Below are 17,154 nucleotides of genomic sequence, written 5' to 3'. Positions count from 1 at the left end.
GCTTTTAAAATTCCTGGCATCTCAGATGGACCTACAGAATCTTAGCATTATAATCTCTGAGCTCAGGGACCTCAGAGACCTCCTTGAACCCTTCACAGTGCAGTGAGCCCAGAGAAAACCTGCCCTTGATCTTAGGGAGCACAGCGTAAGGTCCCAGTAAACTGGGATGAGCTGTGATGACGATCAGAGGCAGGGGCAGGGGCTCCATGGAGTATGGATCCTGTACCACGGGAACAGAGGCACAAGATGTGGTGGTTGGCTTGGGATCCAAGCATGTGTCAGCGTCTGGTGTTGTGACCCAGGAACAGTGGCGCTCTCTGCTGGCTGCACTGGAATTCTAACGTGGGAGTCTAAAGCAGGAGGAGGCATGGGATGGTGGCTCAGACCTAGATTTCAGTCCTGAGAGCCTGGCTCACCCCCAGCTGGCCAAGTCCTACCCCTTGGAAGGTAAGCTGCCCTCCTGTGTTTGTGCCTTAGCTCCAGGGGGGAGAGCAGACTTGGTGTTGGGAGGAACGGCCTAGGAGGCCAGTGTGGGGCTCAGTCTGGAGCAGAGCGGACTGGGCCTGAGGGTTAGGTTCTGTTTGCAGTTAGGCCCAGATCCTGGCTTGGATCTGGAACCCTGCTGGGGCTGGGCTTTGGTGTGACACGGAGAGAAGTCAAGGCCTAGTTCCTCCACCAGGCTGGAGGCAAGTGGCTTCGCCTGAGTGCAAGCTCACCCACCCAGGATGCTGTGAGGACCTACTGAGACTCCAGAAGAGGGCACCCGCTCCTTCAAAGCTACTGGGCTCTAACACCAGGCCTGTCCCGTCTCCCCCCCACCCTCAGTGTTTGCCGTGTCCTCCCCACAACCACGCACCTGAGCTCTGCCCCGCTTACTCCTGCTCACTGTCTTCCTCCCCAGTTCAGGCCTGCTATCTCGCTCCGACCCAGCTTGGGCTGTCCGCTCTCTTGCCTTTGCCAGGCACAGCTCCTCATTGGCCATAATGGGCCTGAAATAGCATTTCCCCTTGCAGCTTCCTGCAACCTGGCCTGTGGCTTAAGGTCTGTGAGGACAGAAGACTTGGTGTTTGGCAGGGATGCAAAGGATGAGAAGGGCTCTCCGAGGTCACTTGTGCCCAGAGAGGGCAGACGCTTGCCTAGGGTCACACAGGGATGGGAGGCCAGGGCTGAGGCTTCAGTTAAAAGACTTCTTGGTCCCCATGCCCTCCCCAGGTTCCACCCAGAAGGTCTAAGCCAGGGCCTTAGCCATACCTGCTTCTCCCTTTACCAGCCCCTCTGGACATGGACTAGTGCTGACCCCGATGACAGGGCCCCTGGGGGCCAGCCAACCTAGCCCTGTGCTTTCTGAGTTCTAAGGGCCATTCTCTGACCTTTCTGACCACAGGGAGCCTTCCTCTACACCCACCCCCCAGCCTCAAAGCTGCCTTGCTGTGTGACCTCAGATAAACCCCTACCCCTCTCTGTGACTCACCTTCTCCACGAGGTAGATGTCTACCTAAACCACGCCCACTGTCCCTAATTCAAGGGACGCCTGGAGAACCACTTTGGAGAAGGGATGGCTTTTGGTCCTGACTCTTCTCTGTCCTCGGAGGTCAGGACACACTGCCCAGGGCTGGTGTGAGGAACACGAGCCAGGTACCTCACAAATGACTGATGTGAACACGTTTGCAAAGCATCAGCCTGTGCTCCACCAACTGGTCTGTGTAAAACTGTAATCACTGAGAGTGGGAAGTGTTCTCGCGTGTTCAGAAGAGCAGAGGCATGACCTGCCCTTTTCTGGCGGTCACCACCTTGGGTTCAGCAGGCAGGTCCTGTGGTAAGGGCTCTGCCCTGACACAGACTGGCCTGTGCATCCTTATGTCTGATTTAATGACACTTTGCTTAATGATATACTTCTTTGGACCAGAAATCAGACAGACTTGGCCTCTACTCCAGCTCCAAAGCCTGAGCTCACCTTCGCCTGTGTCAGAGTCCCCAGCCTCATGTAAAGCTTTGCTGGGGAATGGCTTCCTGCAGACAGGCCAGGCCCACCAGTTGCCGAGTCTTTTACCTGCAGTGTGTTTTAGCTCCATATTAAAGCCCCATCCCAGACCCACCGACTCAGGACCTGAGGGGAGCCTGAGAACATGTGTTTACGTGGACATATAATTTGTGCCATGCTTTGTATTTACACATGAGTCTGTAAAGAATGCTAACACGTAGCCATGGTTACCAAGCACTGGATTAACACAGCCCCTTGTGTTCCTGATGAGGAAACTGCACCCCTGACAGGCGGTGACCTGTCATAATAATACAAGTCAGGGGCAGCCTGGCCATCCCAGCACTCTTCCAGGTCTCCGAGGCCTCTCTTCTGTGCATGTGAGCGGGTGTCGGGAGGCCCTCGCAGCTGGGGAGCCCTTATGATGCTGGCATGAGGCCACCTGGGCCACGGATGGGGAGCAATCATCTGGTGTTTCTATTTATTGACTCTTTAAAATTCATCATCCAAGGAAAGTTAATACATGACTGTTTGGTAGCAAGAGAAACACAATCTAAGACCGCAATGACCCGCCTACCCCAGAAACAGAACCAAACCAACCCCATCTGAAACCAGACCATGGTGGAGCGGCAGCTGAGCAAGCGAGGGGGCTGGGGCTCAGACTGGCTCCTGGGGTACAGGGGCAGGGGACAGGCTGCCCTCGAGCGCCTCCCAGAGGAGAGGCCACGTCCAGCCCCCTTGGCTTTGGGCACCCTTCCTGGGGGGGCTGCCCCTGGCGGGAGGGGTGTGAAGAGAAGGATTCAGTGGTCAGAGTGAGGGGCTCCTAGGCCCCCCTCCCAAGGTGACCGTATGTGCCAGTGCATGAGACACGGGGGTGGGGGCAACTTCGAGGAGAGCAAGGGCCCTTTTCTCTTCCTGTGGAGGCCAGGAGAGAGCCCTGTCCAAGGCCCCTCAGTGTCCCCAGACTCGGAAACCACCAAAGGCACTGCCATTAAACTAGGAAATGCCAAGGGCAGATACCCCAGGTGGGAGTTGCCATCCTCCTAGTCATCATCTGGTGCTGGATGACTGAGGGGACCTGGCCCTTGGCTGAGTGCTGGAGGGTGGCCGGACCGAGGCGAGGCTGAGGTCATAGGAAGCGGGTCAAGGGGCGGTGCTCCAGGGCCCTGAACATGCAGTGTGTGTGCCTGTGTGGGCAGGTAATGAGGGGGTTTGGTCCCTCCAGGAAGGCTTGGTCAGGGTCCTGGGTGGCCCCCCAGGGCAGGAATGGGGTCTTCCCTTCTGTCATTTCCTCCAATCACTCCCCGCCCTAGGTCATTGCATAAATAAGTGCTTGGGAAGGTACACATCTAAAAAGAAACATAAATACTGTACACGGGAAAGGATTCCATCCCCCAGCCCTCCCGCGGCCCCCAAGAAAACCCTCCACATATTGCACATGGCCCTCCCCAGCCCCGTGGGGCCCAGGCCCGGCCGTGTCTTTGGTAGAAGCTCCAGGGACAGAGGTCCTGGGCAGTCCTCTTGCCCCCCACCGGCCTGCCTCACCACGGGGAGCGCGGGAGCAGCCAGGGGGTCAGGAAAGGCCTAGGCCCACCACCAGGCAGGTGTTCCATCAGGAATGCTTCCGCGAAAATGGGAGGAGCCCAGGCAGGCACAGGTGAGCCCCCGGTTGGACACTCCTGGCAGAGTCTGCGTGTGGGTCGGGAAGAGGCAAGCAGGCTGCGGGCAGGGGCGGCCAAGTCCTGAGCCGCACTGGACAGGGTCACGCCCGCCACAGGAGGAGGTGGTTCGTGCTGTCGTCGCGGCCCACGGTCTCACTGCTGCCGCCGCCCCCACCACTGAGCCGGAAGTCCTCGTAGCCGTCCCCTCCGCTGATCACCAGCATTTTGGGCTTGGCTGAGGGGGGTCCTCGGTGCCGAGGGGAGTCCCGGTGCTCTAGTGACGGCAGCTTCTCGGGGCCTGGGGGGTGGAGGGGAGGACCCATTAGCCTGGGGCGACTAGTGGCTGCACTGTCCCGGTCAGGGCCTAAGCCGCAGCGCCCCAGGAGGTAGGGAGGAAGACGGGCACACTTCCTGTGGGGGGTCCCACTTCCTACTGGCCGAGCGCCCCCTGTTGGGGAAGACACGCCTGCCTCCTGGCAGTGAGACAGCTCCTTACCTTCCCCTGTGCCTTCCAGGCAAGAGCGCTGCCACGCCCAGGCCCACACCACTGCCTGCCCCTCCGTGTTGCTACCCATCTACCGTCCTCCGCATGCTCATTCCCGCTCCCGGGGGCCATTCCCGGCCAGGCCGCTAGGTCCCCTCCGCACCCGACTCCCTCAGCCACTTCCTCCCGCATCGCGGTTTCCTGTGCTGCCAGGGCGAGACTTCGCTAATTGTTGCCTCCTTGATGTGCGTCGTCCCTAATCTGCTCCCTTCCTAATTTTCACGCCTGTTTCCTGTCCCACCTGCCTCTCCGTGTTCTGCTGCCTGGTGGTATTTCTACTTCCTGCTCTCCACAGCACTTCCGGGCGCGTTTCCTGTGGTCTGTGCCCCTGCTGCGCCGCGCTCTGCTTCTTCTTGGCTTACAGCCCACTCCCCGTCTCCCATGGCCCTTCACACACGCACCCTCGGTTTTTATTCTGGGGCTTCCTTAGTCCACTTCCTGCGACATGTGCCACCTGCAGCTCTGTGTTACCCCCCTCCCCGCCTCCTTACACCTCTTCTGGCAGGATGGGCCGGAGTTTGAGAACAGAAGTCCAGGACCCCAGGGGAGGGGCAGGAAACGCAGACCCACCTGTGTCCAGGGGCGGCGGCGGGGTCGGGCAGAGCAGGTTAAAGCCGTCGGGCAGCTGGACCGCAGCCAGGAAGCGGACGTGGCCGGTGTGCCCCTGGCCTAGGCCTGCGGGGCTGAGGGGTGCGCGCGGACAGCTGACGGTGCTGGGCGAGGTGGGCATGGTGAGCACGACGCCGGCGCTGGTGCCCACCCACAGCAGCTCCCCGCACACCAGCAGCGCTGTGATCCGCAGGCAGGCAGCCTTGTGCTGCCGGATGATGGCATCCGAGCCTGGGGTGGGAGACAGACCGGAGCTGAGGCTGAATCCTGGCCCTGGCTCAGCCTCGATGACGGGCCGATGACGGGGCCGGGGGTTCTGGGGGGGCCAGGGGCGGTAGTAGACTGAGGCTGCTACCTGCCAGCATCCGGTGCACGGGAGGTGTGACGTCCACCTCAGAGAGCTGCTCGAAAGTGTCTGGGTGGTAGAGACACACGTGGGCACTGCCTTTCAAAGTCACCCACACGCCCAGGCTGGAGTCCACCATGCACGCCACGCTGCGACTGGAGTCCTGCCCCACGGAGAATGTGTGCTGGGCGGGGGACAGAGAGCCGTGGGATGACTGGCAGGCTCGCCTCCCGGGTCCCTCCCTGCCTGTGCTTCTCCAGCACCCGCCCCTCCCTCATCACCCACACCGAGCCCCTCCAGGAAGCCTGCCGGCACCCGCAGCAAAGCAGCCTTGCTCCTCGCACCCCGACTGGTCTGGATGACCAACCCATCAAGCTCTCACTGGAGCCTCCCACTGAATCTTCAGGAACCAAAATGGAGGTGCCCGTTCCCCGTGAAATTTGAGTGATTTAGGGGTCGGAGGATTTCAAAGCTTGAAGGGGTTTAAGAGCAATCATTGGCCTCTCCCTGAACAACTGGATGCTTTTCTACGCCTCCCTCCCTGCAGGCTCATGGCCCTCTCCTGCAGGCCCAGCTCACCTAGGGCTGTACCCACCACCTCCACCTCCCACCCACCCCAATGGCTACCTCCAGCTGCAGCGTGTCCGGGTTGAGGACCAGCACTCGGTTCTGGCAGCCACACCACAGCCGCCCGCCCACAGAGACCATCTTGGTGACGGGGCTCCCCTGAGCACCCAAGGTCACAGACTTGAAGTTCTGGGGGTCCCAGAAACGACCTGGGGTGGGGGTGGGGTAAGGAGAACAACAGACCCAGTTCAGTGTTGCGTTTGAGCCTCACACTCTCCTGAAACGAGGTGCTAACAACACCATTTAAAAATGAGGACACTGAAGCCCCCTCCCCAGACGCAGGGCCCCGGGGCCCAGCCTCTCTCAGGAGGATGCCCCAACACCAGCACGGGGCTCTGGGGGTTGGCAGGGCTGGGCCTTACCTGCTTCTCTTTGGTAGACCACCAGTTCCCCATTGGCCAGAGACACAAACACCTGGTTATTCAGATACCTAAGCAGAACACAGGGGGAGTCAGGGGCTTCAGGGGACCAAAGCAGGTCACCTGGGGCCAAGGACACCACAGACAACATGGCTACGGTTCCCGAGAGGCCACCCCCGCAGGTGAGACAGCCTACGTCCATGAAGGGGCACTGACTGCCCACGGCCACACAGTGTGTGAGAGGCACAGCTGGCCTGGGGCCAGTCCCAGGGTCTCCAGCGGCCAGCGACAGGAGGGGCCCACAGAGCAGGGGGGCTCAGGGGGACAGAAGGAGGTCCGTGGGGGCATCTGAGGGGGTCTGCCCTGAAGGGCAGCCAAGGGCCTTACAGGATGCAGGTCACGGAGGCTGCGTGCTGGAGCTTCATGCTGTTCCTGCGGTCGCGGATGCTGTCGGAGGACTGGTACACGTGGACACTGCGGATCAGGGACAGGCACCTGTGACCTGTGCGTGGGCACACCCATCCCCGAGCCACCCCTCCAACTCTTTGTCTCTACCACCATCTCCTCTGTGCCAGGCAGCTGGCTGCCCAAGAGACTGAGATCCCACAGCCTCCCTGTGAGTTCAGACCCACCGGCAGCCTGGGTGGCAGTGCCCCTGGGGTCTGCCCAACGCGCTCCTGCTCCTGCTTCAGAAAACCTTGTGATTCCCGAAGCGAGGAGCTCAGGGTTCCGGCACCGTGACCCTGGCCCCTTCCGAGTCCCTACTCCCTACCAGCCATCCTCAGTGCCCAGCCACACGGAGCTCTGATAGGCCTCGGGGTCAACACTCAGCAGGTCCTCCAGGCTGCCCCGGGTGAAGGAGCCACGGCTGGAGCGACGGAGGGCTCTCCCATCCACCGGGCTGGGGCCACAGGCGCCACCCGGCCCAAAGGAGCTGGATAGCGGCAGGAAGCCGGGCTCCTGCTCCTCCTCCGAACTGGTCGTCTCTGCCGCGGCCTCCTTGGAGCTCGGGGTCTCCTCATCTGCGGGGGACAAAGGTCTCTGTCTCCACTCCCCTCTGCCAGGCCGCAGCCCTGATGCCTCTCTGGGCCTCGGTCTCCTCCCAAGGGCCTCCCACATCTGCTTCCCTCAACCCCAAGGCTTCCGCAGCGGCTCTGGCCTTGTCAGTGGGCCCACCAACAGAGCAGCGTGGCCGGCCCCCAGTCCTGGTCTGGCCCCCCAGTCCGCCACAGTCCCGTGGACAAAGGGGCCAACCAATCCACCCCCCCTCCATCTTGGACTTGCTAGTCACTCCAGGACCTGCCTGCCTGTCCCACAGCCCTCTGGGGCCTCAGTGGCACCGCCCTGCCCACCTTGCTGCCCGCTCCCCCGCCCCCACTCTGCGTGCTGGCGTCCTGAGACTCGATCCCAGACTGTGCTTACGCAGGTCCCTCCTCACCCATCAGCACCCTCTAGGTTGCCCCCTCTTCTGGGCAGTCCACCCTGCCTGGCAGCTCTAAGTCAGGCACTCACTGCCAAAGCTAGAGGAGATGGTGGACCGGCTGGCCTGGCTCTGCAGGGTCCCGGAGGGGCTGGGCGAAGACTCATCATCCGAGTCACTGTCGAAGGGCACCAACTCTGGGCGGGGGTCACCCTTGGCGGGGCCGGGGGCCATCTCGAGGCCGGACCCCGCAATGGAGATGTGCAGGCAGGGCTGGGGCCCGGGATCTGCCAGCGTCCCTGCTTCCTCGTCTGCGGCCTCGACATCCAGTTCCGGCCCAGCAGGCTCGGGTGCCGACTCCTGGGGGGTTCTCAGAGATGAAGGCTGTTCCCTGGGAGACAAAAGGGGCAGGATGAGAGCCCCCAGGAGCCCAGGCTCAGCCCCACTCCCTGGCAAGCCCACAAGGCCCCATCCACAGACACGCCCTCGAGGCCCCACCCACACCACTGCACAGCCCATGGCCGCCATCACCAGGGTAACCTGGGCATGCTGGACGTGGGAACTCAGTGCACTGGCCCTGCCCACGAGGGCCCTCACCGTGGGCAGCGGGGCTGTAGGCCGGGCACTGCCCCGATGCAGAGAATGCGCGCGGAGCAGACGGCGATGCAGGCCTCCACGTCGGGCTCGGCGCGCAGACTCAGCAGGCACACCTGGCCCACGTAGCCGTCACTGTTGCACACCCACACCTCTGGCGCGGGCTCTGGGCAGCTGCTCAGGGTTGGGGCCGCACATGAGAACTGCAAGAGGCAGGGGAAGGCGAATGGAGAGATGGCCACTGACTCTCACCAGCAGGTGTGCAGGGGCTCCCAACACAGCCCACGCGGCACACTTTACACATTGAACACACACATACCTGTGATATGGGTATCATTCATTCATGCATGTGCACATACACACACCGAGTATGCATATGCATGCAGCAAACGTGAAAATAACTTTTATACATACGTATAAGCTCATACAAGCACATGAACCTTCCACTTGTATAGCCTTTGTACACATGCACAGACATGTGTGAACACACCCATGTGCATGTGACACATGCAGTGTCCATGAGCATGTGCAGAGAGAGCTGTACACTCAGAAACATAGGGAGCAGTTGCAATACTCAAGACACACATGTAACTTTAACACAGAACACATGAACACGTGCTGGCTCTGAATATGTAAACCCACGTGACCCAGGTACATGCACATACCTGCATGCCACTGCGTGTTTTCATGATGGGGATGGCCTTTAGGAACTCAGGGTCCAGACAGCTTTTGCTGGATGCTGCAGTGGAGATGAACAGACAGACAGACAGGCACTGCTTAGCATCTACCTCATCCTGGTTCCTGACCCCCCCCATGTCCCTTCCTCCCCTGCCGCTCAGGGTCTCTCAAGGGGGAATGAGGTGGCTGCGGACTATGCCCTCCTTGTCCCCGGCCTTAAGCTCCCAGCTGGTCTCTAAGAATTGTCTAAGCTACAGACCTCGATCCACAGCTTGCCCTGAGCCAGCTTCCTCCCAGCATGGATGAGATGGCGGGTCCCCAGCCACCCTCTCCCCCTCGGGGCCCCTGGCTTAAGCTGCCCCAATCCTTGGAGCCCTCCTCTCTGCCCGGAGGCCCTGGGGAGTCCTGTGCTTCACTGCAGAAGTCTAGTCCACTCTCCCACCAGCAGGGACTGGAGCAGAGGACATGCCGTCCTGGGATTCCGGGCTCCCAACGTCTCTGACAGCTGTGACCACTGCCTGGAAGTTCTGGGAGGAGGGTGCCGGCGGGGCCCTGGCTCACCCAGCTTCCGCTTGGCCTCGTCAAAGGCCTGCTCAAAGCCAAGGCGGGCGTCAGGGTGGGGGAACTCGAAGAGGAAGGAGTCGGTGCCCTCGGGCCTCGTGGCGCACAGCTCCAGCTTGGTGGGCGGGAAGGACAGCGCACAGCACAGCGCCTGCTTCTCGGACAGGTCCCGGTGCATGGCGGCCGAGAGGTCCCGCAGCGCGTCGTCCAGGCTCTGTGGGGAGGGAGGCCCAGCCTCAGGCTCTACCATCTCCCCACAGTCTGCTCCTGCCCTGGGGATGTGGCTGGGGACCTGCCTTTCCCCTCATACAGAAAATGGGGCTCTGCCTCCCCTCTTTCACCAAGGGCAAGTCTGGATCCCCCCACGGACAGGATGGGCCCTCTCTCCTCCCTCAGACGCGGTGAGGCCGTATTTCCCCACCCCACTCCCAGCTCGGGGCAGCCTTGGGCAGTGGACGCCGACCTGGTGCGGAAAGCCGAGGCTCTCAGAGAGCTTGCTCATCTGGCCTAGGGTGGTCAAGTCCTCGTCCAGGCGGCTGATGGCCTTCTGGATGTTTTCCCGGTTAGTGGCTTGGGATGCCCCTGGTGGGGATAGAGGAAGGCCATGGACAAATCCAGAGACAGACAAGGTCAAGCTGGACAGACACTCCTCCCGTCCGTCACTGTCCAACTTGCAGCTGGGTGTGGGGAGTGGCCTGACAAACAGAGCTCGCAACCCCAAGTGCCCAGCAGTGGAGTTCTCAGGCGGCTTGCAGAGAGACCCCAGGCCTGAGAGCAGGGGCTGGGCCTGACTCAGAGCCACACAGCCTAAGGCGCTGGGTCCCGGGAGAACTCCCCGGGAGAGCACAAAGCATGCACAGCAGGTGGCCCTGCAGACCATGCAGCTGCAGCTGGCGAGCTGGCCGGCTGCATGGGGCAGCCTTGCATGGGGAGCCGGCTGGGCAGGCAGGGCCTCGGGCAGTCAAATCTGCTGACTGCAGGACTTCATTCCTCCACGAAGGTGGGAGCAACGCACTGATGTCCTGGATTTCTCCAGTCTAGAGCACACCTGACCACTGCCAGCACCCCCACGCCCCACATTGCCTAGGCAGCGTAGATAGCGGTGGAGTGTGCAAGAGAAGCCACGGCTGGGGGTCCTCCTGCTCCTTCGGAGGGAAACTGTCCCCACAGCTCTCACTGCCCGGGCGGCCACGGTCTCTTCCATGTGACCCTGTCCCACCCCTGGCCGCAGCCAACTGGACCAGCCCTGAACACCTGACCTACAGACAATCATTTGTCAGCTGGTTTTCCAGTGAGAAGGCATGGATTGGGCCAATGGTCAGCTTGGATTCCTACACAGGGGCCCAGGTGGGGCAGGTCTGGGTTCACCTGGCTGAGCGAGCCCCTTCCTCACCTTGGGGAGCACCCCCGCTGAGCTTAGGGACAGAGTCTGGGCCTGCACTGCTGCTGGCCCAGAGGTGCCCGCACCAGCACTCGACACCAAACACCCCTCAATTAGGCGGATCCTGGAGCAGCTGGGGCCCAGAGGGAGAGGGGGAGGACGGCCCACACGGAAAAGGCGTGACGGATCTTGGGATTTGGGAGGAAGCAGAGAAGACTCAGGGCAGTGAGGAGAACAAACTGACAGAGGGAGAGACAGACAGACGGCAGTACACACACACACAGCAGGAAGAGCAGGTCCCTAAAGCTGCCTCAGCTCCTCACAGCCCCGAACAGCATGGGACTTTCCGGCCAACGGCCTTCTGACTGCCCGGGTGTGAGGACTGGCGGGACCGGGTCTGCGTCCCTGCATGCAGAGCCATGGGGCCAGGACAGTGCCCGTCACCTAACAGGAGACGCTTCCGCGTGTCTGTGCAGAATCAGTGGCCAATAGGGACAGTATGTCTGTGCTCCCGGCACCGCCCCTGCCCAGCCCACCCACCAACCCGGGCCAGGTCCCTACCAGTCAGCAGGCGGTCCTCATGGACCGGTCCTGTCCTGGCTCTGTGGGGGCCAGTCAGGTCCCACGTGCCAGCCCCTCATACTGGCGGGGGGGAGTGAAGACCCAAAGCAGAAAAGCAGACGGACAGGCAGCCAGCCTGGCCGCAGCTCAAACCCACGAGGAGGGCCCTGCAGAGGAAGACCCTGACACCCCCACACCCAGATCCCTGGGCAGGCCTGAGGCAGCCCCACCTTTGATGATGTCCGCGTCTTCCAGGGGCAGCTTCCACAGCAGCTTGTATTTGCTGGCCGTGTCAATGACACTGGCCGCCGTGTACCTGTGGGGAGCCAAGGGGTGCTCTGGCCGGGGCAGGGGCGTGGGGCCCAGGGAGGGACAGCCGCGGCCCCCTGTCCGAGCCCCCACCCCACCCCAGCCACTCACAGACTCACGGAGCTGCGCCGCAGGGAGCCCGACTTCCGCTTCAGGGTGGTGCACACCAGGAGGTCCGTGAACAGGAAGAGGGACCGGTCCTTCTTGCCTCCAACTGCCTTCTGTGGGGCCCGAGGCAGCATTCAGGCCCAGAGGCCCACCCTCCTGCCCACAGTGCCCAGGGGGACAGCCAGGCCCAGGGAGGGGCAGGACTTTCCCACAGCTGCCCAGAGGAAGAGGTAGAGGAGGGACTGGACCCAGGGCTCCTGTTGGGGCGGAAGAGCAGGGAGAGCCGTGGGCAGCGGGTATGAGCAGAAGCGTGAACAAGGTGGGGGTGGGGGTGGGGACAAGCGGAGAGACACTAGGACACTTCTTACCACTTCGATGACCATCTCCTGCCTCAGGAACCGCCGCATGGGGGCTTGGAGCTGTGGGGCAGGAGGTACAAGGTGTTTGCAGGCTGATTACTGATCCTCACCGTGCCCGTCGCCCCAGGGCCTGGTGACCCCGTGGCCCCACTCTATGGGCCAGGCCGGTGGAGGCAACATCCCATCCCCCGCCTGATGCCATCAGGCCGCAGGACACAAGGCCGGAGACAGGTGTGGAAGAGGGAAGGGGGAGATGCTGACAGACACGATGCAAACACATTGTGGACACCGCTGTGGACGTGGACACAGCCACAGTTCCAGGTGACCGCAGAGGGACACAGGCACAGGCAGGGCGGGGCGGGGCTGCACGCACATCCTCCATGCCCTCGATGTGAGCCTCGATCTCCTGCAGGATGCGGGCGTGCCGCTCTGCCTCCTCCGCACTCCGCACGCCCTTGTTGATGCGCTCGGCCACCTGCTTGATGTTCCGCTGCGCGTCCAGCAGGAGTGGGTGGTCCGGGTGGTCCTCAGGCGTGTGCTTCAGGAGGTCCTGGGGTGAGAATGGGGGCCAGGTCTGCCTGCTTAGCTGCTCTGCTGGGACCTGGGGCCCCACACTGGCTCTGTAGCAGGAAGCACTATGGGTAGATGTCAGGGAGGACTTCCTTTCCTAACTGACACCTGGGGACCAGGCCTCAGAGCCCCCTGCATCCCCACAAGCCTCCAGGCCTGGCCCACCTTCACCAGAAGCTCGTAGCGTGGGATCCGCTGCACGGGCTTGATCATGAGGTCAGACAGCGCCTGCTTCTCCTTGTTCTCACGCATGCTTTGCTGAAATCCAAAACAGGGCCGGGGGTGGCCGCGTGAGGAATGACACGCAGAGAAGGGACTGTCCAGGGACCAGCCCCCAGGAAGCCCCTGCAGCTCAGCTTGAGGGCAGAAGTTGACCCCACAGGCTAGGACCATGGTGCCCAGGCTGGAAGCTCCTGGGGCCCCCAAAACTGGCCCAAGACGAGGGTAGCTTCCATCCCCCCAGTGCTGGCCCACAGTACCTCTAGGAACTTGAGAAAGGCAGGCCTCGCCTCTTTGGCCACACGTACAGCGTCCTTTGCGTTGAGAAAGTTGTCAATGTAGGCAGAATAGATGTTGACCAGGACATCCTTGGAGAACTGCAGGTGAAGACACAGGTTGAGGACCCTCAAGGTGTTTCCTGCCCCACCTCACCCTGTCCTGGTTTCCACCAATTCAGGAGCCAACATCCTTCCCCTCCAGTTAAAAATGATGCAGTCTCTGAGAGGTAAGGCGGGCACTCCTGAGTGTTGTGTGTACACGCTGTGTGTGACTGTGTGATCAGGTGTGTGTATGTGCATAGATGCGTGCACGTGTGTCTTATCCGTGTACGTGTGCATGACTGTGTGCCTGGTTGTGTCCTGTGAGCTCAGCCCAGGGTCTCTCATTTCCAAGCAGACAGGTCTCCCCCCGGCTCTCCTCTGAGTAGCAGCTTTGCTCCAGCTGTTTGCTCCTGTGTTCCCTCCAGCAGGTATGCCCTTCCCCCACCCACATCTCACCCGTCCTCAAGGCTGAGCTCCAGGTCTGCCTCCTCCAGGAAGCACTCCCTGTCCTCACTAGGGCTCTGCCTGGAACTACACCTGGTCTCTGGCTTCCCTTGACCCTCAGGACAATCTCCTCCAAGGAGACAGGTGCCCCCCACCCCCCAGTCATGCCCCGCTCAGTGAGGGGTGCCCAGCTGGGGACTGACACCTGTTGGCTGGCTGACAGCTGGGCTAAATGTGGGGGTTCCTGGGTGAAGCCCCAGCTGGAAGTCGGGACCCCTGGTTCCTGTCTCAGCTGCACCTCCAGAACAAGGGTCCCCTTCGTGCTGCTTTCAGAACAGCAGGGGCCTTCTGAGACCTTCTTAGGCCCGAGGCCCACCCGCATCACCTCAAACTCATGAAAACATGCCCACATCCTACAAAAATAGTACGTTTATTTTTGTAGTAAAATTTTTGGAAGGAGTTTTACAATTTTGCTTTTTAAAATTTTTTGGCTCTGAGTAATCATTTAGTTTGCATTTGGCTATAATTTATTTGCCATCATCATGCATTCTTGGGAATTCTGGCAAAATAACAAAATGTAACTTAAATTTTTCTAATGTAACCAAATTCTTATAAATGAATTCTAAATTTAACAGTTAAAGAAAATGGCATGTTATGTCTTACAGGCATTTTGCTAAATGTTTATTAGTTCTGCTTTTGCAGTTCTTTTTGAGCTTTGAAGCCAATTCTTTTCCAAAGGTTCCAGTCAGTATTGTGGGATCGTTCTCTCTTTTTAAAATTTTTATGAGCACTTATTTGAGCCAAACTGATGAAATACACCAGGGTGCAGGGTCTCAAACACTCCTGTTGGACCCCGGAAAGTGCACAGACGGAGGGTGAAGGGAACAGAAGGGGGAACAGAGTGTGCGCTCTAGAAGCAGGTGTCCGGGGGTGGGATCCTGTGCCTCTCGCCGACTATGGCTCTGATCGGGTTATTTTCTCTCTGCCACAGAGCCATCAGGTTTAAATTCAGGGCAACAAGAGCACCTGTTTCCTGGAGTTGTCGATATATACAGGGTGGGGCAAAAGTGGGTTTACAGCTGTTCGATGGGAAATAATACAGCACTTAATAAACACTAATACAAGAATAAACCCTATGTTTTGAGTACTCACAACTGTAAACCTACTTTTGTCCCGCCCTGTGCAATGTATTTAGACCAATGCCTAGCACATATTAAGTGACAAATAGTTAGCTATTACTGTTGAAATATCTGATGGAGACAAGAGCTAGTCAAGGGAGGGGCTGAGGCCAGTACTAGCATCCCTTTGAGGGCTGGGGCAGCATCAGCGCCAGTTCAGGGTCGGGACTAGGGTAGGTCAGTGCCAGTAGCCTGCGCTGGGTGCGGGCTCAGGTCAGTGACTGTTCGGGATTAAGGCCCCCACCAGAGTCCAGCCAAGACCCAGGGCTGGGCAGTGTCCAGGTTCAGGTCAACCCAGAGTCTGGGATCAGTACCAGGGTCTGGTCAAGTGTTGGGATTACATCTGGGATCAGAATCCGTGTCCAGGTGAGGTGGGGTGGGGGGTCCACAGCAGCAGCCGGCCCCACCCGCAGGGGCACTCACCGACTGGATGAGCAGGTGTCCCACCTTCTGCTCGGCGTGCCAGGTCTGCACGCAGTGCCGCACCTGCTCCAGGAACTGCTCGTGGTGCTCCAGGAGCTCCGGGATCTGGTCAAAGATCTCGTCCACCAGTGACGGGTCACACAGCAAGGAGTTCTCAGCCTGCTTCAGTGGCTGCATGTAGCCCTGGAGGAGCCATGAGGTCAGTACAGTCCCCCTCAGAGAGAGGGCACCCCAAACTCCTGGCACAGGTACACACCGAGTCACCCAGGCCTGCAGCTCAGGGGCCCTGCCTCCTGGGTCTCCCTCACTAGACACAGAGCCCCAGGAGGGAGACAGGAAGACCCACCCTCATGCCCCGCACTGCGCAGCCCAGCGCCTGGCCCAGATGGGCATGAGGGGGCTCAGGAAAGGTTGAATGCATGGACAAGCAGAGCTTGGAGTGAGGAAAGCAGGAAGGCTGGGCTCCCTGCGTGACCCACACACACTAAGCCTGCACCTACTCTGTGCCAGGCACCGTTCAAGAACTGGGTGACAGCAGTGAACGAGGAAGACCCAAGTCCCTGCCCTGACAGAGCTCACCATCTAGTCAGATAAAATACACAACTAAAACAATAAACAAAAACAAACCAACTCTCAGCAAATCTAAGATGTACTTTTGAGAAAAAAATTTGCTGCCATTTAAATGGTGATATTCATTCAATTACAACATGAACCTTGATTTCAGAGATGTTGCTTAAGGAACATGCCTTAGAAGTGATTACCTGTGGAAACCATGTAAGTCAAAGATGATCACTGCTGTGGGTTAATGAAGCAGGCACGTATGTGGGAGGGCCTATGGGAAGTTACTGGAGGCTTTCAGTGACACTACCTGAACAGTAACTGAACAGCTTTCAGATCTGCCGGTCAGTCTGTGACTAACCTATTTTTCACTTCAAATCTGCATTCAATGGTGTTTCCTGAGCATAAATAGCCCTTGCTCAGCAGCTGGTGTGCTCATGGAGAGGTTGCCCTCTCCTGGCCAGAATTGTAACTGCAGGCCAAAAAAAAACCATCTGAAAATGTATGTGCAACGTTGTCATAAAATGTACATTAAACATTTTAAAAATCTGGCTTGTTTTGTAAGACAAGTTTGAAAAGTAAAGTTCAACAGAATCCTCCTCTCGCCTGGGTGGGGGTTCTGAAAAGGCCAGATGGTGATGGCGAGGAGGCCAGCAGGCAGCCTTCCTCTCCCAGCACCGGCCCGGCTGAGCCAGCGTCTCACCCAGGCTGGGGGCTGCTGCCCCCCAAGGGGCAGGAACTACACCGCTCACTTCCAGGTCCCAACACCCCACACAGATGCAAGCACACAGCAGGGGGGAATAAACAGTGAGAACCCGATACAGAACCAGCTAGGAGCCCACACCTGCATTCACTTGCCACACACTCGCTGAGCAACTACCGTGCATCTGGCCTTCTAGGCACGGGCCTCAATGGCAGACAAAGTCCCTGTGCTTGTGGAGCTGGTGTTTTAGCGGAGGGGGAAGAAAACAGGCACCATAAGTAAACTCATCACACAGCAGGTCAGAAGACAGACAGTGAGTGCCATGGGGAAAGACAGCGTCAGGAGTGCTCAGAGAAGGAGCTGGGTTAGCTGAGAGCCTGGGTGAGAGTGGCACCAAGGGAAGGGGGTGGCCTCAGGACCTGGGTTCAAATCCCGCCTCCTCCTTCTGGCCGTTAACCTTGGTATTTAACTTTGTCATTTTAAGTTCCTGGCCTGCAGGAACGATCCCAATCAGTGTGTGGCAGGAGTCACGTGGAGGGAACGCCAGGGCTTCGCAGTCCAGGCTGCCGGACTACACGTCAGGCAGTGCAGACTAGTGGGCGACTGACAGGGGGCACTGCGGAGTCAGACTGACGGGGATCGGC

At 59.6% G+C, this 17,154-nt stretch overlaps 1 protein-coding gene across 1 annotated transcript in view; it reads right to left on the bottom strand.

Moving 5' to 3' along the window:
• Positions 1-2,445: 2,445 nt before the first annotated feature.
• ARHGEF17 (Rho guanine nucleotide exchange factor 17) overlaps positions 2,446-17,154 on the bottom strand; it is a 56,276-nt gene continuing 41,567 nt past the window's right edge. The window contains exons 3-21 of the mRNA XM_045817924.1: positions 15,250-15,432; positions 13,145-13,261; positions 12,831-12,923; positions 12,469-12,645; positions 12,105-12,155; positions 11,740-11,849; positions 11,550-11,635; positions 9,841-9,959; positions 9,378-9,591; positions 8,804-8,877; positions 8,142-8,341; positions 7,637-7,935; positions 6,897-7,146; positions 6,512-6,598; positions 6,128-6,195; positions 5,766-5,914; positions 5,148-5,322; positions 4,754-5,023; positions 2,446-3,937 (exon numbers count right to left, since the gene is read on the bottom strand). Of these exons, the coding sequence (XP_045673880.1) occupies positions 3,741-3,937; positions 4,754-5,023; positions 5,148-5,322; positions 5,766-5,914; positions 6,128-6,195; positions 6,512-6,598; positions 6,897-7,146; positions 7,637-7,935; positions 8,142-8,341; positions 8,804-8,877; positions 9,378-9,591; positions 9,841-9,959; positions 11,550-11,635; positions 11,740-11,849; positions 12,105-12,155; positions 12,469-12,645; positions 12,831-12,923; positions 13,145-13,261; positions 15,250-15,432 (2,919 nt within the window). The 3' untranslated portion in view covers positions 2,446-3,740. The remainder of the gene's footprint in view (positions 3,938-4,753; positions 5,024-5,147; positions 5,323-5,765; positions 5,915-6,127; positions 6,196-6,511; positions 6,599-6,896; positions 7,147-7,636; positions 7,936-8,141; positions 8,342-8,803; positions 8,878-9,377; positions 9,592-9,840; positions 9,960-11,549; positions 11,636-11,739; positions 11,850-12,104; positions 12,156-12,468; positions 12,646-12,830; positions 12,924-13,144; positions 13,262-15,249; positions 15,433-17,154) is intronic.

Source organism: Phyllostomus hastatus, unplaced genomic scaffold (genome assembly GCF_019186645.2).
Source record: "Phyllostomus hastatus isolate PE091 unplaced genomic scaffold, TTU_PhHast_1.1 phas_scaffold_317, whole genome shotgun sequence".
NCBI classification, from domain to species: domain Eukaryota; kingdom Metazoa; phylum Chordata; class Mammalia; order Chiroptera; family Phyllostomidae; genus Phyllostomus; species Phyllostomus hastatus.
Note: the sequence above shows the minus strand (reverse complement) of the source record. Positions and strands in the feature narration are given on the sequence as shown.